Genomic DNA, 24,960 nt, shown 5'->3' on the forward strand with positions numbered 1-24,960 from the left:
TTTTGATATAAATAATTTCACTTTAGAAATTATACACTTCAAAGAAGATCAGTAAAGTTTTTTTTTCAGCTGGAGGTTGACCTTTTTTTAAAAAGAATTTGTTTCTCATTAATTGTTTATTTGCGATGGCTAAAAAATACAAGGTAAAACTAGAAAAACGATTTAACCCATTACAGCCATTGTTAAAACCGCATGAGATAGAAGGCAATGAGCAGAAAAACTGATATCTACTATACAATTGTCACTTATTCAGTTTTCAAGGAGACTTATTTCTGCGCTGTTAAAGAATATCAAAAATTTAGTTTTTTAATTTTTAATATTCATTAAAAATAATAATTATTTTTTTCGAAAATTTTTTTTGTAAAAAAATGCACGAGTTGAAAGAAATAACACAGCTTAATTAAATGAGAAATATTAATTTCCTACACTGTCTGAACTACATAATTTTGAGATAAATAACAAGAAATTTCATAAACTTTATAATCTTGAAATTTTTTAAGAAAATTATGTAATAAATATCTTAAATACACGATTACGTTACAATAACTTCCAATTATCATCATCAGCATTGGCACGACAGCCCTTTGTGGGCCTGGGCCTTCCTCAGAAGCTTTTTCCATTCTGCCCTTCTCCCAGCAATTGTTTTCCAGTTCTTTACTTTTAGGATGGCAAAATCCTCATCTACACAGTCCTTCCATCTCTTTTTGGGCCTTCCTCTTGGCCTTTTATTGGAGGGGGTTGCATTAGAGACTTTCAATGCTGTTCGTTCTGGGCTCATTCTCACTAAGACTCATTTTAAGAAAATTATGTAATAAATATCTTAAATACACGATTACGTTACAATAACTTCCAATTATAATATTTCAAAACTGGGCAAGACTTAACTTTTTATCAAAATACTTGAAGAAATATCGAAAACACCATTAGAATTTTTTTTAAACAGAAATGGAACAGTGATATTTTAAAAATTCAACAATGCATTATATATTGTCATGTTTTATTTTAAGTTATTTTAAAGAGCGAATACAAAGAAAAATTATTTACAGATGAAAGAAAACACAAATGAAGAAGAGATATATCGTAACACGCACTTACTCAAACACATATTACTCCAACGTAGCATCCACGAGACGAGTTCTCAATTCCAACTGATATATTCTCCGTCTGTAAAAACATCTCAGTCTCACAATTTCTGTTTCCATGGAAACAGCCCGGTGTACAAAATGGTGTCTGTTACACACTAAGTCCTCCAAGTTCCCATAACAAATCAATAACTTTGAGGGCACTGGATTGGATATTGATCGTGCTCCGATTCATGTCAAAATTACATTCTGCGGATGGATGGTGTGTGAATGTGTCCACCCTGTAAAACGGGGTGTGACGTATGTGTGTTGTCTCCGGATCATCCTCAGAGATGTTTCCCAGACTTTCGCAAATAGCCCATTGGCAGCTCTAGTGCAACGTAAATAAAGGTACCGTATAATTATCATAACTCACATAATACAATGCATGTAATTACTGAAACTAATGCACGCATATACGCATGAAACTTTCATAACAATATTGTCATTGTTCACTACATTTATTTCATTTTTCGTATTCAAAGAAAACTTATTTTAACGTTGTAAGGGCAACAATATGATAAAAATATCCTTCTTCACTATGACATTTTAATTGTTTTAGTTGAATTTTTCAAAAAAGTAAAATGTGTATTTCAATTTAAATTTCTACCTCTTTGAATGCACTCAGATAAACGCAAAAAAGCAAATTGAAGTTGTCAACATGAATAAATCGTATTTCTTTGAAGTTACATAATCAAAGATCTCATTTTACGGGCAACATTTAAAACTAAATCGGATTTAGTCACTTTTATTAACATTACTTAGAAGCTTCATCTAAGTTGTGTGGTGAAGACAGCCAGTGTTTGCATCCAAGGTCAGGAATTGTTAATGACATGGCGATGAAACATCCAATGAGATATCTGCAGCTTCTGCCGAAGGATCTGAAGGCGAAAATGGTAATTTAGCTGATATAAGTGAAGGATCCAATCTCTAACATTATATGGCAGTTATAGGAGCACAACAGAGAATTTCCCGTGCGAGTTCAAGATTTAAGAGGAACTGAACACCCAAAAATTGAGAAATCTAGTAGAAATACCGGTTGTGAAACATCAACTGTCGATCCCGGTTGTTGTTGTTGTTAATTTACGTCGCACTAGAGCTGACCAATGGGCTATTTTCGACGGTCTGGGAAACATCCCGGAGGATAATCCGAAGACATGCCATCACAATTTTCATCCTTTGCGGAGGGGATGGCACCCCCGCTTCGGTAGCCCGACGACCTGCGCGCGAAGTCGAGCACTTTACGGTAGCACAGTTTAACGAGGACCAATACCGCACACCCTAGGTCCCTACGCAGGCTGATCCAAGTGGTCACCCACCCGCACACTGACCGTAGCCAGTGATGCTTGACTTCGGTGATCTGCTGGGAACCGTGTCTTAACGATCAGTCCACTGCGGGACCTGTCGATCACGGAATCACCAGCTCGTGTGACACCAATAAAGCACTTGTTGAAGTATAACTAGAACTGGAAGCTCTTTCAACCACAGCAGCAACGACTCTTTCAACAGTTTCGTTCTCAACAGAGTAGGCCTTTTCAGTCAACACACTCAACTCTCCAGTCTCTGCAAATTTCGAAATCATCTTCTTCTTCAAACTATTCTTCGACATGGGCCCTTTTCGCAATCTCATTAAACGATAATATTCACGTGGTGCACCTAAGTTATTGCTGCGGACAGTTTTCACCAGTAAAGCTCGATCTTTTTTCTGTAAGAGCAGGATTGACGATGACAAGGGTACACAGGACAACTTTCTGGCTTTAACTGCAAGTCTTTGTAAATTAGACTGATTAGTAAAAGGGATTTTTGAAAAGTGCCGCCTGATCTTCAAAATGTGAACTTTTTTTTGTAACAAAATTCATTTCCAAATGGTCCATATAATATATATAACAAGTTTCATCAAAATAGTATAGGTAGAACGGGTTCTAAAGAGGACCACTTTAATTGTAACCACCCTGTATACTTCAATCTATTCAGTTGAACTGGACTTAGGAATCTATGAGTAACGTCATTTTAAACTTATCTATACTGTATATGTATACACACAACGAAAAATAAATTATTTCTTTAAAGATTAATAATGCAGTTGTTTTAAAAATAATACAACTAAATTTTTAATATTGTTTTTCTGGGAGATGAAAAACTGCTAATAGCACAAAAACAATTTTTATGACAAGAAATTATTAAAAAAACCTTTTGTAGAAAATTCATAATACTAGTTCCATTAAACTGTAATTTGTGAGATGACAAAATACTCAGAATTGGAAATTAGTGCATAGATATATAATTTTATCCCAATTTAAAGAAGAAAAAAAATACTAAAAGTAACCAGAGCATTATCTATACAAAACACGTGCAAAGTGCTCGTATTTACCGTACGTGATATACATTTTAAATCTTTTATATAAATGTATTTAAAAAAATCATAAACTACACATTAAGGGTCTTAAAATGAAAAACGAGAAACAAAGCTATTAGAATTTGTCAAATCATTGTATTAAAAAAAATTTCATCAAAATCAGTGTTATTGGAAGATAAAATTTGAGAACAGCTAAAGACTTCTAATTGTAGTAAGAAAAAAATTTTTTTTTGGTTAATGACGAGAACTTGGGTTCATTTCCCATTTGCCTCAGAAATGCTACTCTCTTATCGTTACCCAGTGAGCACCTATGGCTAAGCCACGGCTGTGGAGTAGCGTCGCCCACGTCATACAAACACAAACCCGATTATAGGGCGGGTTACATTCACACAGAAGTAAGGACATAAAACACACAGAGAGAGAGAGAGAGAGAGAGAGAAAGAAACATCCATGCCGTGAGCGGGATTCGAACCCACAACCATCGGCTCCGCAGCCAGGCACGCTAACCAGGTGGTCGGCTTGTAGTAAAAAATAATACTATTTAAAATTATTCCACCAACAATAAACTGATTTTGATGTATCTAATCCAATCTTCACTGTGAATATACTCAATAATAATTAGTAACCCTGTGGCAGAATTTTTTCGAGCTTTCTGCAAGAAATCCCTCTAATACTAATATCTTTATGCAAAATACTTAAAAATAACAAAAATACATGTTGCTAATTTAAAGTAAGAAAAGCATCAACTTCAAAAAATATTAAAAAAAATCGGATCAAATAAAATATTTTTTTAAATTAAATATGTAATATTTTTTTTTATTCTACTATTATGGGCAATATTCTCTCATTTTGTAGGAAGAAAATACACTAATTATTTCCTTTTTCGCATTCTGTAATTCATCATCACATAAAAAAAAATCGTGAAATCTGTAGCAGTAACTACAAAAAAAAAAAAAAAAANAAAAAAAAAAAAAAAAAAAAAAAAAAAAAAAAAAAAAAAAAAAAAAGAGGAAGAGATCGAGCGAATCACGCGAATTGGCCCCCTCACAGCAAATATTATTTAACAAATGTATAATTTTGAAAATTAAAGATAATTAAATCATCAATAAATTAAAAAACAAAATTATATGGGTTCTAAGTACTTGCAGCTAATGCACAGTGTAAAGAATATCAAACTGTGAACCTTAACCTAACTTAACCGAAATTAATTTTTAATTTTCTTTGTAAATTTCTCCTTCAATTCTGTTCTGTCTCTTTATTGTGTTATATACAATACATGTAAATACACACATATATGTAAAAAAGAAATTAACAGCTAAAAATTTCCTTGCATTAAGTTTTTAATTAAAATATCTTTGAAAAAGATAAAAAATTTTATAAATTAACACTTTGTACAAAATTTGCCTAAATAATGCACAAATTAAGAAATAAAAATTATTTAATGGTACAAATAAAAAGCAAATTTTTTAAATGCACATACAAGTGATACAACACACTACATTTTGATACATTTACAAGGCATAATTATGAAGCAGTGACAAAAATACAAATATAGTTTACATACTGTCCTATTTGGAAAATTCATTATTACACTATCAAAGTCTAATTAGTTAAATGAGCTATTGATTAAATAGCTAGATTCCTCAATCTAAAATTGAGGATCAAAATTATAAATTTAAAAAACATCCATTCACAGCTAACCAAAATAGTTAGAAATATTAAAAAATTTATAAGCAAGTGTTAATACTTAATCAGAGTAAACATTAAAATATAATATTTATAAACTAATATTTTATATTAGCAAAATAATTTTTTTTATTTTAAATAATATTGCACTTTTGATAGTATTGTTATAAAAAAAATTTCGTATACACTTTGCAAAACCTTGAGTTTTAGTTCAGCAGCTTGGATGGAATCCTGTTTAAATACGCTAATAACTCTATCAAAAACGACAATGGGGAAATGTTCCCAGATGACAAATCTGCGGCCACTGGCCTTGCGAACCACTACCAACGGATTAGCAGACTCAATTTCTCGAATGAGGATAGGCCAATTCTGACTGGAGCAAGACGCATCGTGCACGGTTGTCGAAGCTCTGATATTGGAGATTCTTCTTTAGCCAAACCCTTTTCTATGCGTGAATTACTCCTGGCAATGGCACTTCTTGATATGACCAAATCTCCTGGCCCAGATGGTCTTTATGGCTGTATGCTTGAAAACCTTGGCAGCTCAGGGAAGCAATGGCTACTAAACATCATTAATCAATCCTGGAGACAAGGGCGACTTCCACAGGAATGGAAGAGAGCCACTATTATTCCAATCAAAAAACCAAACAAGAATACTTGCTCCTCGGAAGATTTTAGACCCATTGCCCTTACATGCACTTCTAGCAAGTTAATTGAAAAAATGTTCCTAACAAGACTCAAGTTTATCCTGGATAAAAATCAACTCATTCCCAGAGAACAATATGGATTCAGAAAGGGCCATAGCACAACAGATCAAGTCCTACAGTTTGCGCAAACCATCAGGGATACCCAGAATCTCAAACCTACTCAACATAGTGTCGCTGCTTTACTGGATCTTACTAAAGCTTTTGACAGGGTTTGGAAACATTCATGACACCTTCAACATACGAGGTAATGCCCTAGTTTGGATTTCAGACTATCTTTAACAAAGATATATCAAGGTTAAATATAATAAAACACTTTCTGACACCTATAAACTGAGCCAAGGAGTTCCTCAAGGAACCGTACTTAGCACTACTCTGTTCACCCTTTATTTGGCTGGCATTGAGCTGACAATTACCTCGGGCACAGATATTGGACTCTTTGCTGATGATATTGCCCTTTGGTGCTCAGTAAACAATCCGGATTACTTGGAGTCCATACTCAATGCTTCTTTGGAGTCTATCTCTTTTTTTTGCTGCTGACCATAAACTTCACTTTAATCCAAGCAAATCTACAACTACCTTCTTCACTACAAATAAGCATTTGTATAATTATCACCCAAAACTGGTCCTTGAGAGCCAGAAACTTATCTATGAGAAACATCCAAAATACTTAGGCCTTGTTCTTGACCCTGAATTTACCAGCAATAAGCATACTGAACATATTACCTTGAAAGCTAGAAAGCGTTTGAACATCTTGAAGTACATAGCTGGCAGAGACTGGGGTGCGGATGCGACCACTCTGAGAACTACCTTTCTGGCTCTCATAAGGCCAATTCTCGAATAAGGTTCACCAATTTTCTGCTGTGCCTCTGAGACCAATCTAAATAAACTTGAACAGGTCCAACTTAGTGCTGCCCGTATTATCACAGGTTTGAAACAGAGTTGCCCAGCCAACATTGCACATTATGAAGCTAACCTTTTGCCTCTCCATACCAGAAGACAAGCCAGCCTGGTAAAATATTATAACAAGCTCCTCAGCTTTGGACAACATAACAAGACTTCCGAATACCTCAGCAATTGGATTTTCTCCCAAAGGCTCAGGAAAAACAGTCCATTTAGCCAAATAGTTTTTCAAAACCTCCTTGTCGATAATGTAGAGCCGCACTCCCTTCACAGTTCTTTGAACCCTTCTGAAGATCTTCCAGAAGTTTTCTTCCATTTCAACCTTCCCGCTCCTGTCAATAAGAAGGAATTCCTGCCCGAACATCTAAAGCAACTGGCTCTCGAAATTATTCACTCTATTCCAAAACAAGACGCAAAAATTTTCACTGACGGCAGCAAAATCGATAGTCATGCTGGTAGCGGAGTCTACATCGAGACTCCTGATGAAAAATTTTCTCTCTGCCAGCGTAACCCAGACTTCTGCTCCGTTTTCAGAAGTGAACTTCTGGCTATCAACAGGGGTCTGGAATTTGTTATGCAAAATGACCTTTATTTTAAAGACCTTTGGATATTCTCTGATAGCCGCAGCTCCCTGCAACATCTCAACAACCGGACCCAAATTGGCGACAAAACCAGTATTTCCATCGTAAACAACCTAAAACTCTTGTCCCTCCAACATAATATTCACCTGCAGTGGGTTCCTTCTCACGTCGGTATCTATGGTAATGATTTAGCGGACAGCCTAGCTAAAGAGGGTTGCAGCCAACCGCACCCTACCTCTTCTGATCTTACCTATCTTGAACTTTACTCCCTGAAGAAATCCCAGCTTCTCAGAGACTGGTTGATTCCCCCCACCCACCATTGGTACAAGGGAAATAAGCCTGGAGCTTCTTTGACCCTTCCCTTTGAAAGGAGAGTCTGCACCACCATCTCCCGCCTAGCTACCGGCCATCTTAAAGGTTTACTATTTTCTGAGGGAACTAAAACCTACCTACTCTGCCCTGAATGCCATCTACACCGGGCTTCCGCCGATCACATCCTGAACTGTCTTGGTCTTCTCTGGGAAGACATTTACTCTACTCCTCTTTTGGTGTTTGATTTTCTTCAGGTCAACGGGTTCATACATCTGGCCTGACGACAATTAATTTTAACAGACCTATATTTTTTTAAGTCACGAAATAAGAAATAAAAATATACCTTCTCTGATTAAATATACCTTTTTTTTTCAAAAATTCCGATTCTTAAATAGAGTGGCAATCTGAAAAAATAGTCCTAATAGTTGTTGGTAGAAAAGATCTTGAAAATTTGAATCCCTTAATGATAATTAAATTTTATGCATATTTTGTCATCGCAAAAAAATTGACTAAATGAGATTTTCTATTTATATTATTTAAAATTTATGTTGTTGTATAGCAAACTTTTTATGAACCAGAGAGACTTGAGAGGGAAATCATCAATATTTGGCAACATAGACGTAAAAGGAACTTGTCTTACATTCTAACGGAACTCATCTCACATCTCGAACAGGAGAAAACTTTGCCACAAAAAGGAATCAGACAAATAATGAAGAAAACAAGATAACTTCTATCACCAATATCAAAAATGTAAAATATAAATTTATTTAGTTAAAATAAACAACATCAAGGTTTTGTTTGAAAGGGTATAAAAAAGTATTTGTTTTGTATATTTGAAAAGTATATATATACAGTACCGGTGAAAAGTTTAGACTAGTTCTTGAATTTTTTAAAAATGAACAAATAACAAGGTTTTTAGACCGAAAATCCCAACAAATTAATTTCATTTTGATATTATTGATACATATGTGTTGTAAGAACTATAATTTGATAACTTATGAATTTCGACCAATCTTGTATTCTTCGAAATATCCTCCTTTAGCCTTAATAACAACACAGCAGTGCATATTTTTGGGATTTAGTTTATGTGTTTATTAGTTTTTTCAATGTTCTAGTTTAGATCTGGTTCCAGCTAAGTAAAGATTCCCAAAATTTGTTTTGCTATATGGTAAACATGGCATTTTTCTAACATTTCTAAATCCATAATAGCTCAATAGGATTAATATTATGGGATAGATGGAGTCAATCCACGTATTTCAGTACATTTTTATTTTATTTTGATACAAAATAGTTTCTACAAAATTTTGATTAATGTTTTGGATCGCTATCTTGCTGGAAAAAAAATCTTGATCAACGATTCGCTGCCGCTTACTTTAAATGCAGATAAACTTATCCTCATGTTTGAATGTTATTCTAGGTCTCCCTGATCGTTGGTGGCTCTTATTTTGACCAGTTTCTTTCTTCCTTTACAAAGTTCTGACAACAATGGTCAGCGAAACACTAGTTTTAAAGGCAATTTGTTTATGTAGATAGCCTTCGCCTCGCCATAAAGTGCAATAATAACTGCACGTGTTTCGATACTTATTTATGGTTTTTGACCCATATTTCTATAATAAATTGTATAAAATATTGTTTACATTTGCTTTTAATATGTACCAGTTATTCTGTCAAATGAAAACTATTATATCAAATTTTTAATGTGTTATGTACATGAATTTAACCAATGAAACTTACAAAAAAAGATTAAAAGTAACCAAATAAACTAAAAATTAATGAAATTTTTTAAATAAATTACACTTTATTTTAGAATAAGTATTTACATGCACTTTTTGTTCATTTCGTAATCAACAACAGTATAGATAGAAAATGAAAAAATAATGAACAGTTTTAAATGGAAACAGCATTTTGCGAAGTTTGTTGATGCTTATGTTTGATAAAAGTGAGTCTAAACTTTTGACCGGTACTGTATATATGTATTTGTTTAGATATATTTAAAATGTGGCTAAATAAAGGAATATGTTATTTTCATTATGCTTCACAAATACACTGAATCACATTTTTAATTAAATATATCATCAGCAATTCTGTTAATTTAGATCCAAAATGCTTAGGTATTTGCTAACAGAATCAATAATAAATAAAATTGCATCAATTTATGTTTGTGTTCAGAAATATTTTCCTGTTGTGCATTTGTATACAAACATAAAATTTTGTAATCTATTTTAAATCTTTTATTTTAGTTCTATTATTTGTATAAAGTGGCTCTGTCATATATATATTATTTACTTTTTATTTCAATCTGTCACACAATAAATTCTACTATAAGCAGAGAAATTTTAAAAAAAATTACATTAATAAGGCCTTTACGTATTTACACATAAATTAGTTTAATTAATGGTGTATATCATCCATAAAAACATGCATTTTATTCAACAATAAAATAATTTCAAGAACAAGAAAAATGGTGAGCTAAATAAATAAATTATAATTTACTTTTACAAAATGCACTTTGATCTTCATTAACACAGGCATTCTTAAAAAAATCAATATTTAAGCATTTTATGAAACTAAAATAAAACAAATAAACAAGCAATTACAGAGAACTTTATAAATTCAATTAAAAATAATAAAAGAAAACGATAAACTAATGACTCTAACTAGTGGTTAAACTTTTTATCGTACTATAGTTCAAAAACTATTTGGTCCAGAGTGCTGCCATTTTACCACACTTTGGAAAAAATAATATGCCACTTTTTCTTATGCTCAACATTAGAGTGGAAATTCCTTATGCATCTTCATAAAGTTTTCTCCCATAGAAGGCTTAATTATAACATCTATTATGAACAAGAGAGAGCTTATTTAAAATAGTTTTCTATGTGAATGTTATATCAAATGCTACACATTACCCAACTATGATTGAGGATCTACCCTTATTTTTCTCCACTTTTATGTTTTAACCGCCATGTGCAACTCCACATAATTTTGCTCAAAATCAGACAATGTGGACAGTGCCATGTCTGGTATCCCTATCTCCAGATCACATATTTCTATTCTCTTTATTTCCCCACCACAATCCTTCACAGGATTTTCACCAACAACAGATTTAAAGAGCATCTTGCTGGATGTTTAGTCGGCTACAAGGATTGATCTCACCCCCAGTAATATGGGAGGAGCCTTTAACTGATATTATCACTGTAATGCTATTCACACATTACACTAGATCAGATTTCTTTTTTTTTGTTATGAACAGCAAGGTGTGCAGTTAAATTGGCTCTTCGTGTGAATGTTTTATCACATACACTGCATGAATGAGGCTTCTGCCCTGTATGAACAAATTTGTGTCTATATAAACTAACTCTTTGTGCAAATGTTTTAGTGCACACTTTGCACGAATAAGGTTTCTCTTTAGTATGAACAACACGGTGCTCGTTTAAAAGAAATTTATGTGCAAATGTTTTATCACATAAATTGCACGAATAGGGTTTCTCTCCAGTGTGAACTGGATAATGCCTATCAAAATTTATTTTATGTACAAAAGTTTTATCACAAAGATTACAGGAAAAAAGCTTCTCCCCAGTATGAATAGCAGAGTGTGCATTTAAATTGATTTTACGTGTAAAGGTTTTTCCACAAACACTGCATGAGAAAGGCCTTTCTCCAGTATGAACAAGAGAATGTCTCCTTAAATCAGCTCTCTGTATAAATGTTTTATCACAGATACTGCAAGAAAAAGGCTTCATTCCAGTATGAGAAAGATAATGCCTATCCAAACTGGTTTTCTGTGTGAATGTTTTATCGCATACACTGCATGAATAACGGTTAATTCCTGTATGAACAAGAAAGTGCCTATCTAAACTGGATTTCTTAGTGTATCCTTTATCACATTCACTGCATGAATATGGCATTTCTCCTGTATGAATAAAATTGTGTCGATACAAACTGGCTTTGTGTGCAAAAGTTTTATCACACACACTGCACGCAAAAAGTTGCTCCATGGTATGTTCAGCTAAACTTAATTTTTTATCAGGCGCAGTGCATGAATAGTGTTTTTCAACACTATGTACAAGAGAGTGTCGACTTAAACCAGCCTTTTGAGAGAATGTTTTATCACATTCGCCGCATGAATAAGGCTTCTCCCCAGTATGAACAAAATAATGTCTAGTTAAATTAGATTTCTGAGTGAATGTTTTATTACATACACAGCATGAATAAAGTTTTTCTTTAGTATGGACAACGCAATGTTTATTTAAATGCACTTTTTGTGCGAATGTTTTATCACATACACTGCATGAATATGGCTTCTCTCCGAAATGAACAGAGTAGTGTCGATTTAAATTGGCTTTTTGTGTGAAAGTTTTATCACACAAACTGCATGAATAAGGTTTTTCTACAGTAGAAACAACTGATAGTGCATTTAAACTTCCTTCCAAAGTGAATGTTTCATTACACATACCGAATGAATAAGAATAAGACTGCTCTACAAGATAAACAAAATAATGTTTGCTAACACCTGAGAATGTGTAATATTATACGCTGAATAAATAAGAGTTCTCTCCAATGTAATGCTCGGTGTTTGTATAAAAATTACTGTTTTTAAATTACTCATTAACGTTCAAATAATACATAATTGGAGCTATTTTTTTAAGCACAGATGGGAGAAATTTTACTTTTTATTTTGAAAGTTTTATTCAAAGACTCATCCTATGTGATGTAGGAAACATATCTTTAAACCATTGTCATAATTACCCTTTTCTGTGACACACATATTTACTATTTACACAAGCTTGTGATGTCATTATAAGTTTTTGCTAAAAGCCATATGACTGTTTATTTCTGCTCAGCTTTAGCGATAAGTGGGTTCAAATAATTAAATAAACAAATCTCATATGTCAATTTTTATTGTCGTTTAGAACTATTTTTTACATTTTCTAATTTACATTGTTTTTTTATTTAGTTAATCAACATTTTCATAGAGTTTGGAACCTTATCTTGGAGTTAACACAGTTAAGACTGAAATTTCAATTCCATTCAAGTTTTAGAATCTGGCAGTAATTTGTTTATTTACTTTATCTTTCTGTACGGTATCGGAAGTTTTGATTTCTGATTATTTTTCTATTTATGGCAGCATTTTTACACAGTAATTTAATTAAATGATATTCGTATCTTTAAAAATATCAATCAAATATTTTATCATGACTTTTAAAGAAAATATTTTTAAGATTATTGTCTCATTTTATTTAGTTGAGCTGATGATTTCATGTTTTTATATTTTATATTCTTCCTCTCTCAAAATTATTCTTACTTAAAGTAAAAAATTTTACTTGAAAATGGAGAAATTATGTATCATGCATTAATTTTTTGCATTGGATTATAAGTTCTTTAAATGTTGAAGATCCAAGCGACATTTTTTTGTATCCTTTATCACATTCACTGCNCTAATTTTAGTCTTCCTTAACTTCATAGCATTCATTTATTTTGCCAAATCTTTTTATACAAATTTTAGTGGATAATGGTGACAGTCTTTAGACTCTCTTTTTTTAAGGGGGTGATATTTCTGATCAGTACCTTACCAATGAATCAAAGTGTTTTTGTGCGTGCAAAAACTGATGTAAGTAAGAAGAAAGGAGTGGATGCCCTGCTCGTAGCCTTGTTATTTTGAACCCAACCCAGAAGACAAGGGAACACCTGGATCAAGTATTGGGACAAACTAGCCTTCTGAAGTACTTTTTGATGAAACTAACTTGCATTACATGGAGAGGAAAACCACAAGAACTTCCTCTGGTTAGCCCGATGGCAAGGGATTCCAACCCATGATTATTATACCCCTCAGAATATTTTATGCCAGCACTATGATCAGTGCGATCCAGGAGCAGAATTTGTATCAATAAGTCACCTCTGGGATTCGAATCTGAATCACCTCCGTTGGGAGCCAAAAACTTAACTCCCTGGGCCACTGTGGCTTATTAAATGTTACATTGAGGAAAAGCATTTTGCCTTTTTGTTGCACTTATAAATTGTCAATATATGAAATATTTTAATTCAAAACTTATAAATTTTCTTAAGCATAATTGCATTTTTTATATTACAAAATTTTTAATAAAAGTATTCATTGCAACAAATTTAAATAACTGCTATTGTAACTCATAACTAATACTCAACTCATAATCTAAAAAAAGGAAAATCGAAATTATTTATTGTACATGTCTGAAGACTTGTATGGCCTGTATTTACCTGAAATCGGACTCAATTTAAGCATGAATCCCTTACAAAAGTTTAATTGAAATTTTTGCATTAATTCTTTTAATATACCCTTAAAAACCAACCTTTTTATTATTAATAAAAAGGGAATCATTTTTTATTTCCCGATATTTTTCAAAATCGGCCTACAACTGAATGTATACATCCCTTTCAGTAAAATATAAAAAATTATTTTTCTAATTAACTTTTCACCGTTTTTTTCCATTAACCTCTTTCTTCATATTATTTTATATACTTGACGAAGACAGTCAGGCAAGTTGGGCACACTGGCACAGGATGTATCCAGGGCAAATCAAATTTTATTTAACCATTATTGTCAGACAAGAGAATAAAATTATCAGGCGTGTCTGAATAAAATTTAGGAAAAATCTTGCAAACAAGTCCAATGAACTCTTAAATCACAAACAAAGCGGGAAACATTAGTAATTACAATTTGTCCATTAAATAGGTCAAGGAAGTAATATGGTTCCCAAACTTAATAAAGAGAAAAACTTGTTAATTCTTGTATATTTGAATCCAAAAATAGAATAAGAAGACTGGATGTGAATAATTAACTGTGAGAAAGCGCCCTAATATCCCTGAGATTTTATTAGCCCCAATTCTTAATTTATATATATAATATACTAATATATTTCAGTTTTTCTTTCTAATTAAAGGCACATTAGTATGTTCTCAAAACAAGTTGAATGCATTTCAATTTATGTATTAAAAAGTTTTGACTTTTGATGCTTGGAAGTTTTTGTTTAAATGAAAATAATTTACAGTATTGGAAAATATGAATGCATATTTTTAAAGTATTTGCTTTTGGAGTATTGTAAAATCTATTGATCTAGTACAATTAGTTTTGAAAAACAAAAAAACACCTTGGAAATATACTTTTTTCAAGTGTATGCCCCAGAAGAAACCCAGTCTGCACCCACCTTGGTTTCAACTGAAATGAATAGGCACTGATATAGAAATATTCCCCAAATTATGCCTTCACAATTATATTCAGTATGTTGAAGTTAAGAGAAGCAAAAGAAAAAACATTTAAACTATAATGAATATAACTATTTTACATAATTATAATGTATATAACGAATATAACTAATTTACTTATATTTACCCAAATGTCTCGGAAACTCTTATTCTATTCAGTTCTTCAATTGCATTACAATTCATTGATCACTTGGACGTTTCATTTTAATGAATTTTACATAATTACTTTATGTTTTTGGTGTCTTTTTGAATTCTAGAAATGAAATTGGCTCTTATTCAATTTGCTGTCTCTACAAGTAAAGAACAAAACTTGAACAGAATACAAAAATTCATTAAAGAAGCTGCACAGAATGGAGCTAATTTAGTATGCTTACCTGTAAGATGATATTTCTCATTTTAATTGAAAAAATAAATTTTCAGATATTAAAATTGTTAAAAAAAACTTAATGGTTACAAAAATTCATTTAAGAAGCCCCACAGAATAGAGCTAATTTAAGATGCTTACCTGTAAGATAATACTTCTCATTTTAATTGAAATAAATAAATTTTTAAACCTTAAAATGGCTCATTTTGTATTATTAAAATTCTACTGTGAATAAAATCATTATAATTTATTTTGGTTTGGCTTTCTTTTTAAATATTGCTTTACAGTGTTACATAATTTTGATAAGGATTTTAAAAATATGATTAAAAAATTTATTATTATAATTTTAAATTTATTTTATGGAAGTACAAACTCATAAGAGCTATTTGTGAACATAGTAAATTAATTCTTTTTTAAATGGTAATTTTTATATCAGTTAATATTTTCTGACAAAAAAAGTTAGAGAGGCCAGCATTTTTTTAGAAGAAAAATAAGCATTGTATTGATGTGGTCAGGTGTGAATGATTAAATAGGTTTCAACAATTTACTAATTTTTTGATTAATAATAGAATATTCAGTGAATGTAATTCTTTGTATTTATTGATGATTTTATTTCTTTAGATCAGGCCAGGGGTGCAGAAATTTCTCAAGGCCTAATGTTTCTCCAAAAAAATTTTTTACTTTTTTAAATATCCCTTATAGGGCTTTTTTTAGGAAAAATAACTTTTTTCAAAAAAATTTTGTATATTGTTAAATTTTTTTATTTTAATTTTTGTTTCAATAAAACAAATTATATACACTTGATTTAACACAATTCTTGAATAAACTAGCATATGAGTTTAAAATTATTTAAAATCTAATTATATTGAAATAGTAATATTTTATAAAACTAAATTTAAGGTCTCACTCATAAACTTAAGGAATTTAAACTAATAAATAAACAAATTGACACATTAATTTGTTTGTGTTATATTTAACATAAATGACATAAACATTTTTTTTCCTACTCAGAAATTTTATAGGAAGTTAAAAAATTAAATATGTTAAAATAAATTTTAAAAATGTGTATTTTAAAGTTGAAATGATGACTTTTAGTTCCATATTTCTTATGTCTTATTTGTCAAAATATTACATTTTTAATTGACCAACAAGATTTAACAAAAGTAAGAAAGTTTCTTAAATACTATGCATCAAAAATCTCTCCAGGGCTGCCTGAATTTCTCCCGAACCTCGTTTGCGCGATTTGATGTATTCTGCACCCCTGGACCAGGGATGAGTCATCATCAGTGAATAACATAAACATATTATTAATATTTAGCCCAAAAAATTAATACAATACATGGTTAATTTTCATAGGAATGCTTCAACTCACCATATGGAGTTAACTACTTTAAACAGTATGCAGAAAATATTCCTGGAGAAACTAGCAAATTACTTTCTGACACTGCCAAAGAAAATAAAGTTTATTTGATTGGAGGTAAATTTTATCAATTTATTTCCTTGCATTGTCTACTGCTACTGTTAATCTTCTACTGGTCTACTGTCAATTTTTGAAATGTAGGCGGTCATGGTATGGATCGATGGCATTTTTATGTAAAGTATAAAATATTAAATACTTTTCTTTATCATTATATAGAATTCCTAGGGATAACAAACAGTTTTTAGTCAAAGTGTGAATTTATAAAAATTTAGTTTTTATGGCAATTTCAGCAGCCTCTCAATTATCCAGTTCATGGCTATCTGGTTTCTGTACTATCCAGCCTGGTAAAACATTACGAATACAGGAACCGGTCATTTGTAAAACTTGTCCTGGTAGGTGGCAAATACAAAAATGAGGAATACTAAAACTGTGGTCTATACATTTTGATTCTTCATAGTCATGAATTTTCACATTTGAGTAGTTTATTAATAAGCTTTGAATATTTTCGCATTAATCATTTATCTTGAAATGTGTAACATATGTTGATGAATTATGTAGGAAAGTGGATGGGTAGAATTTCGTTCTATCTAGCTGTTTTGTTAAGCGGCATATTTTTTGCCTCATTAAACTGGATATTTAAGAGTCAACTGTATTAATTTGCCTCATCATTATATGGAGTACCTGTAGCTTTTTCATTAGTTACTACATAGAATGCATAGGCAATGTGTTAAATATTATTAATTTCACACTTTGTTTGATTTTATTCATTATATGAAATGACTAAACATTCTAAAGAATGCCTAATTTTTTACATTGATGGTAACATATTCAATTACAAATTTATATATCTTTTAACGTGTAAGTGTGCACCCAGCAGGTTGTTAAAGAGACAGCTAACTTTATTTCTGACTATATGTATCTTAGAATAATAAATAATTGGTAGTTTTAATCAAAAAAATAACACACTTTTCTTGGTAAAATTTTAAAAGAGGAATTTATTAATGTTGTCTCCAATTTAAATAAAATGAAATAGTTTAAACTGTCTTTCTTTTTGTAATATTATACTTTCATTTTAAAAAAGAAATGGATAGTATAAACAGATCAAGCAATTTAAACCTCTTGCCATTAACAAGACGTTGAAAATTTCAGCCCTTTTTTTAAAAAAAAATCGAACTCAAAAATAAGAAATTTTTGTGTAAATTACTGCTGCAAACACAGACTATATCAGTTAGTTGTCACTACCTGCTGGAAAAACTTGAGCTTTTTGTTGAGAGGCAGAAGAATTTTTTTTTGTTGTTGTTGAAAAATCTGGAAACTAGTTTTGTAAATGTATTTGAAAAATATTTTAAAATGACCTATTTTAATTTTTAGGAACATTTCCCGAAAAGCAGGATTCAAAGTTATATAACACCTGTTTAGTTTACAATCCTGAGGGAGAACTCATAGCCAAACATCAAAAGGTATAGGTATAATATAAAATTAATAAATGTTCAATATATAAATATTGTTGCATTTACTAGACTCGAATCTTATGCACTTTATTTAACAATTTATGCATAAGCTAAACTGATTCATTTCTAATTTTATTATGCATCCTTTATACAAATTGCATAAGATAAACTTATTTTAATTAATTAGAATCATTAATTAAAATTATTATCATTAATTAAAATTAACAGTTTTTTTTTCATTCAAAATTAGTTTTCATAATTTGGTGCTACAGAATTTGGATTACTAATATAGGATTTATTGAGCTTTTCCTTTATTTTTTTCAACTTGTTGAGCCTTTTTCAGACTAATTGGGGATCAGGAGATCTTCTCTTAAACTTCAAAACAGAATCACTTCTCATTATCTCCAAGCCTCTTATTATTTCTGTAAAACTAAAGTAATAATAATAATGTGTTTTGTTTTTGTTAGAGAAAAATTAGATTATTTTTTTCAATGTATTAAGACTCTTTAAGTTTTCTGATGACATAGAAAAGTATTTATTTACTTAGGACAAAAATAATCTTGCTTTGTTAAATATTGTTATTTCATCTTTTTTTAAAATTAATTTTTAATCCTCCTAGTAACAATAAATAATTGTGTATATCTACTTTGGTGCTCAAAATATTTTTTTAAACTATATAATTATGCTGTTTCAAATGAATTAAATATTAGATTTTCTTAAAAATTAGTTGTGAAACTTTTGAACAGTTGCTAATTTCCAATTTTTGCATTTCCAATTATAATGCACCATAAATTTTTTTAAAATTATTTCATTAAACAAATTTAATGAAACTTAGAAAATGTATCACTCAAAATATTTTAAACATTAATTAAGTTTACAGTATTGGAAAATATGAATGCATATTTTTAAAGTATTTGCTTTTGGAGTATTGTAAAATCTATTGAGATCTAGTACAATTAATTTTGAAAAACAAAAAAACACCTTGGAAATATACTTTTTTCAAGTGTATGCCCCAGAAGAAACCCAGTCTGCACCCACCTTGGTTTCAACTGAAATGAATAGGCACTGATATAGAAATATTCCCCAAATTATGCCTTCACAATTATATTCAGTATGTTGAAGTTAAGAGAAGCAAAAGAAAAAACATTTAAACTATAATGAATATAACTATTTTACATAATTATAATGTATATAACGAATATAACTAATTTACTTNTAAAGCATTAGTATGTTATTGGTAATACAGTAGAACCTTTATTTAAAGGCACTCGTTGGACTGAGCAGAAACTTCCTAAAAAAATAGGATGTTATTATATCAAAGACATGAAAACTAAAATTTAAATGCTTACAAATTTAATTACCCTTTGTTAAATTCTTAAACCAATAAATTCATCATTTTTGTTTGTTTACTCTTTTTATCTTGAAGTACTCGATGAATTTTCCAACAATTCCAAGGCAGCAATTTCTCTCTCTTTTTTTTCTTGTATTGGATGAAAATTGTTTGTATCTGCAGTGCTGCTTCAATTAAAAGTTATGAGAAAATAAACATTTAAAGTTGCATTTTGAAAAAAATGCATTTTTATTTAATAAATAATTTTAAAAATTAAAACCATTGAAAAAAATTTCAATATCCCCCCTTTAAGAAAGAGATACTTCTAAAAATTTAAAGAGTTGAGAATAATCCTAACAAAGTAAATATTTTTAATAGTAATCAGAATTGAACCAATAAACACAGTTAATTTAAGAGTGTGTAATTATTATTTAAACAGTGAATTAATATTTTTGCAATTGGAATCTGAATAAAAAGGCTGTGCTTTTAAGGGATTAGCAGCGTTTTTAGAAGGGCGGACCGCCCTTCTTAAAACGCCGACAATCCCTTAACAGCAACGGAAAAGGAAAATTCTGCTGTTATTAACATTAGTTAAAATAAAACTAGTTTCATACAACAACTTAATATTATGTCAAACAATTTACTAAAATTTCTATAAATATATTTTAAATTTTCTGTATGAAACTATTAGGAAATTTGTATAAGATATATCACAGGTAAAAAAAAACTTTTGTAAAGTTTGTGAAAGAAGTTTGAACTTAAGTTCTAATTTTCAAAAACTTGTGCACAGTTTATGAGTGTGTTAATTTATGTCATATTTTTTAGGCAACTGGAATGTTGGAATAGGAATATGCTATGACATTAGATTCCCAATTATGGCTAATATATATGCAGAGAAAGGTAATCTCATATTTATAAAATAAAATAAGATTAGCTTTTGTTTTTAGATGTATGTATAATTTCATTGTCTCTGAAAATTATTTGAATCAAGCCAATAAATTTAATTCATTTAAAGCATGTATGTAATTATTTTTTCATAATTTTTATTCCCAATTTCAAGAAAAAATGAAAAATTTTCACAAAACAATGCAAACATTAAGAACAATAAAACATCAATAATTTTTCAACCAAAACAAGGCATACCATTACACGGTAGCTGTCTCTTTTTCACTGAGTAGGCATCTTTGCACAAAACAATGCAAACATTAAAAACAATAAAACATAAATATCTTTTCAACCAAACCCAGGCATACCATTTAATGGTAGATGTCCCTGATCTCTTCTTTTCCATTGAGCAGGCAATTTGAGTTTACAAAAAACATTTACGTTTAAATAAAAACCTCTTTAAAAAAGAGAAGAAAAATACGAGACTATTTAGATTTTTTATTAAAAAAAACAGGTTTTGTAAGAGTGGTTTTATTGAAAGACAGAATTCTTTTGGCTTTCCGGAAATTTTTTAAAGTTAAACTTAAATGTTATGGCTAAATTGATTGTTTTTGTTATAATATTGCAACGAAACTTTTCTTTCAACATAAAATTTAAACATTTGGTCACTGTTTATCACTCATATATATTAAAGATACAATAGTTATTTAACCTTCTGTATGTTGGACTCTCTATGCTGTTTTTAGTAAAATGTGATATGTGGCAAGGAAATTACTTGCTTAATGTTTGATAGGTTAATGTTTCTTGGTTTTAACATTATAAACTAAAGTACTTAATCTTGATAGTAGAATTATTTCACTTCATTTGCCAATGACTGATCTTACTATTTTAGTACACAATTTCTTAAAACTGAAAAATATAAATCTAAAAATTAAATTGAGTAAAACTAAAAGATGAGGATATTTATGTATAGACACTGCTAACTTATAACTGTATACGAAAAGGGGGGAAAAAAGTGATAATAAATTAGAATGTTAAATAAACTGTTAATGATTAAATATTCTGGTTTATTAAATATTTTCCGAATTTATTAATTAATTATTCTAATTGTAAAAAACTAACCGTATTCGAGTGTTTTACAGTTAGAATGTTAATTAAATATTTTTTTCAGTTAGATCTTTTTTTCCATCATTTATTTATTTTTTCAGAATTGAGTTAGATATCTTTTGAAATGCAAATCATTCTGAATTATGATATTTTGCTATATCAACTTTTTCTAGATTAATTTATGCAACATTTGTTCAGTTTGACTACAAGCATGAATAACATAGAAAGCGATATTAATGAGTACAAGTAAAAATAGCCGGGAACTGTTAAAATGTTATAAACATGCATTAAAACAGTTTGTGCTCTTTATTTGTAACACTTAACTCTATAGTGCGACCCTCCTCATTATAACAACCAATGCATGAAATCCCATTTGTTATTCCGCTCTTTAGCGGATTTCCGCTTTTTTCGCTGTTGTTTCTCAAATTTCAGCCTTTTTATCAAAAACTTCGATTCTCTAAAAGTTTCGGTTATTTTTTTTAAATAGATATTCCGCTTTTTCTGGAAATTCAGTAGTTCAAATAAAATAATTTTATCTATTTTCGAATTTCAAAGATAAACAGAAAATTCAATCTACGTAGCTGCCAATCCTTCCACATTTTTGCTTATTTCAGCTATTTTCTCCGCTTATACACGCAGAAAATAAGATTTTTCGTATTGTCATTTGTTTAAATAATTTTTAAAAGATGTACGTTTTCTTTTGATTTATGAATGTCTGTGTTGCTAAACATGTACTTCTGGATATTTCATTTCATTATTTAAAAAATACAATAATTATTTATTTATAACATGAATTTGGCTTGGTTAGTGGCCTCCAAAACTCAAATTACCCTTTTATTTAGATACCGTCACCCTGCCCTTCTTTTTTCTTAGGAATCTCTTAGCATGCAATAGTACTCTGATTTTAATCCACAAATAGAAAAAATCTGTAATAAACTAGAATTGCTATATTCAAAAAATATATCTCTAAAATTATCAATTATCTGAATTTACATTTTACCAGTAAACTATACATTTGATATATTGTATTTTATCTGTTGAACTGGTGTAACATTTCAGGGTGCCAACTTTTGGTGTATCCTGCTGCTTTTAACATGACAACTGGGCCTGCCCATTGGGAACTGCTATCAAGAGCAAGAGCTGTAGATAATCAACTTTATGTTGCGACAATATCTCCAGCCAGAGATACTAATGCAGGTTATACTGCTTGGGGTCATAGTACTTTAATTAACCCTTGGTGAGTTATCTATGGTACACTTTAGTTATTTAATTTATTTAGAGTTCTATTTATTTTATTATGCAGTTTTTAAAATTAATTTATGCTTTATATCCTATTGTTCTATAATTTATTTTATGTATAGTTTTTAAAATTAATTTAGTTTAAAATTAATTTTTAAAATTAGTATTTTTTTTCAATGTTTATGCTGTTGTTGTTAATTTACGTCGCACTAGAGCTGCACAATGGGCTATTGGCGACGGTCTGGGAAACATCCCAGAAGATGATCCGAAGACATGCCATCACAATTTTGATCCTCTGCGGAGGGGATGGCACCCACGCTTCGGTAGCCCGACGACCTGCGCCCGAAGTCGAGCACTTTACGGTAGCACAGTTTAACGAGGACCAATACCGTACACCCTCGGTCCCTACGCAGACTGATCCAAGTGCCCACCCGCACACTGACCGTAGCCAGTGATGCTTGACTTCGGTGAGCTGCTGGGAACCGTGTCTTAACGATCAGTCCACTACGGGACAATGTTTATGCATTAAATTTGATTATTACTAGAAAGAAATTGTTTGGAAAAGGTTAAAAAATATTACAATTTAAAGGACGTTGTACCGTGGAAGAAAAATTCTTTGACTAAATTATGACATAGACTGATGTATTTTGAATGTTTTCTTCCAATTTGGTAATTATAGCTAGAAGAAGGGTGTTTATTCAAAAAACTTAATCACCAGTGTTTTTCAACAAAAAGTTTTGCCATGTTATTTGATGCCTGAATACTCTTTTACTCCTCCGTGCGCTTTCCTCCTTTTTTCTTTTTTCAAAAGGGAAATGGTGTTTTGAGAGAAAGATTTGTATTTCTTCCGGACAAGTAAATAAAGCATTGTTTCCATTGTATTTTTGGATGCTGAGTTGAATGGAACAAATATTGAGGCGATCAGACTAATAGTTTAGGAGTTATAAATAAGTGTTTCATGTACAAAAGTGTAAATTTATATGTGTACTTTTTACACGTCTGATATTGCGATTTCAGCAAATGAGACATTGTTTTTCCTGTGTATTTTTTCATGCTAAATCAAATGAGACTACACAGGAGAGTCAATAGAAAAAACACTAGAAACATAGAAGAAAAGCGTTCTTATGCATAAAAAGTACTACTTTTGAATTGTACACTTTTTACTTTGTTATCTAACGGGCTATTTGAACATGTAATGTACACTATGTTATTTCATGATTTTTTTTACTGAATTGAATCAGATTAAAATTTGAGTTGATAGGATTAATAGTTTTTAAGGATTTTCTTCATAAGTGCAATTGAACTAGTCATGCAGATGAAAATTTTTATTCTTCGACCTAAAATTAAACAGTCTTATTTAAATTTATTTTTCAATTTCAATAAATAAAGCTATTCTAAGTGAAAGATTCAATTTTATGGACATTTTGAATTGCCATTGTTTGAAGATGACCATTTCTTTTTTTAATTGACATATGCCCATTTAAAATCTAAGCATATTATTCAGAAATAGGAAAATTATAAATGAATTTCAATTAGCATCTTCAATGGAGAGACCATAGTATATTTTGTAAATACTATTTTACCTAATCTTAATTTTTTAATAGGGGAAATGTAATTGCAACCACTGATGAGAAGGAAATTATACTCTATAGTGATATAGGCAAGTATTGAATTTCATTATTGAATTTATATAATCTTATCTTATTATAAATTTTTATTTTCTTTTATTACAGATTTAGATTACGTGAATGAAGTCCGTGAACAAATTCCTATAAGACAACAGCAGAGGAAAGATTTGTACAGCATTAAATATTCTGAAAATATACTTATGTAAATGAAAGCATATTTGTACTAACTTAATCCTCAAAGTATATTATGTGATCTGAAATAGATTTTTAATATATTACATAAATATTTTTTCATTAACTATTTGAAGATCTTTAAATTTATTAAGCACATATGATACATAACAAATTACATACACAAGTATATATGGTGTTAAGTATCATGAATCCTATTCAGAGCTTGAAGCCTATCCAGTATCAAATGAAAGGGTACCAACTTGTAAGGAAAATAAGGACTACATTGGCATCCTCATATCATTGATCCCAAATTGTGGAACTTTAATACCAACAAATAACAGTTGTAGGAGTTCTGAAGGAGAATATATATATGTTTCCATTGAAAAATCAATTTATACACACTTAACCGAATAAAACGATTTTACTTGTCAAGTTGATCTCAATTATCTAGAACAGAATTTATT

General features: G+C 30.3%; 4 protein-coding genes across 4 annotated transcripts in view; 2 read left to right on the forward strand and 2 right to left on the reverse strand.

Moving 5' to 3' along the window:
- Positions 1 to 6,705: 6,705 nt before the first annotated feature.
- Positions 6,706 to 24,960, reverse strand: part of LOC107453160 (A-kinase anchor protein 1, mitochondrial) — a 187,796-nt gene continuing 169,541 nt past the window's right edge. The window contains exon 8 of the mRNA XM_071180553.1: positions 6,706 to 6,901. Within this exon, the coding sequence (XP_071036654.1) occupies positions 6,747 to 6,901 (155 nt within the window). The 3' untranslated portion in view covers positions 6,706 to 6,746. The remainder of the gene's footprint in view (positions 6,902 to 24,960) is intronic.
- Positions 7,008 to 8,009, forward strand: LOC139425570 (uncharacterized; the record flags this gene model as incomplete). Its single annotated transcript, XM_071180852.1, has 1 exon — positions 7,008 to 8,009. A coding segment is annotated over one exon (936 nt), but the record flags the coding sequence as incomplete, so codon positions are not given.
- On the reverse strand, positions 8,405 to 12,669 carry LOC107453165 (zinc finger protein 888). The gene has a single exon (XM_043040155.2). The coding sequence runs from the start codon at positions 12,111 to 12,113 to the stop codon at positions 10,884 to 10,886; it is 1,230 nt and encodes a 409-aa protein (XP_042896089.1). The 5' UTR covers positions 12,114 to 12,669; the 3' UTR covers positions 8,405 to 10,883.
- On the forward strand, positions 12,704 to 24,623 carry LOC107453166 (omega-amidase NIT2-A). The gene is given in 8 exon segments (XM_071180853.1): positions 12,704 to 12,799; positions 15,156 to 15,274; positions 16,619 to 16,739; positions 18,054 to 18,170; positions 20,274 to 20,363; positions 22,515 to 22,692; positions 24,299 to 24,354; positions 24,428 to 24,623. Coding segments are annotated over 8 exon segments (801 nt in total). The 5' UTR covers positions 12,704 to 12,780; the 3' UTR covers positions 24,529 to 24,623.

The sequence above is a fragment of the Parasteatoda tepidariorum genome, chromosome 5, assembly GCF_043381705.1.
Source record: "Parasteatoda tepidariorum isolate YZ-2023 chromosome 5, CAS_Ptep_4.0, whole genome shotgun sequence".
In the NCBI taxonomy this organism is placed as follows: domain Eukaryota; kingdom Metazoa; phylum Arthropoda; class Arachnida; order Araneae; family Theridiidae; genus Parasteatoda; species Parasteatoda tepidariorum.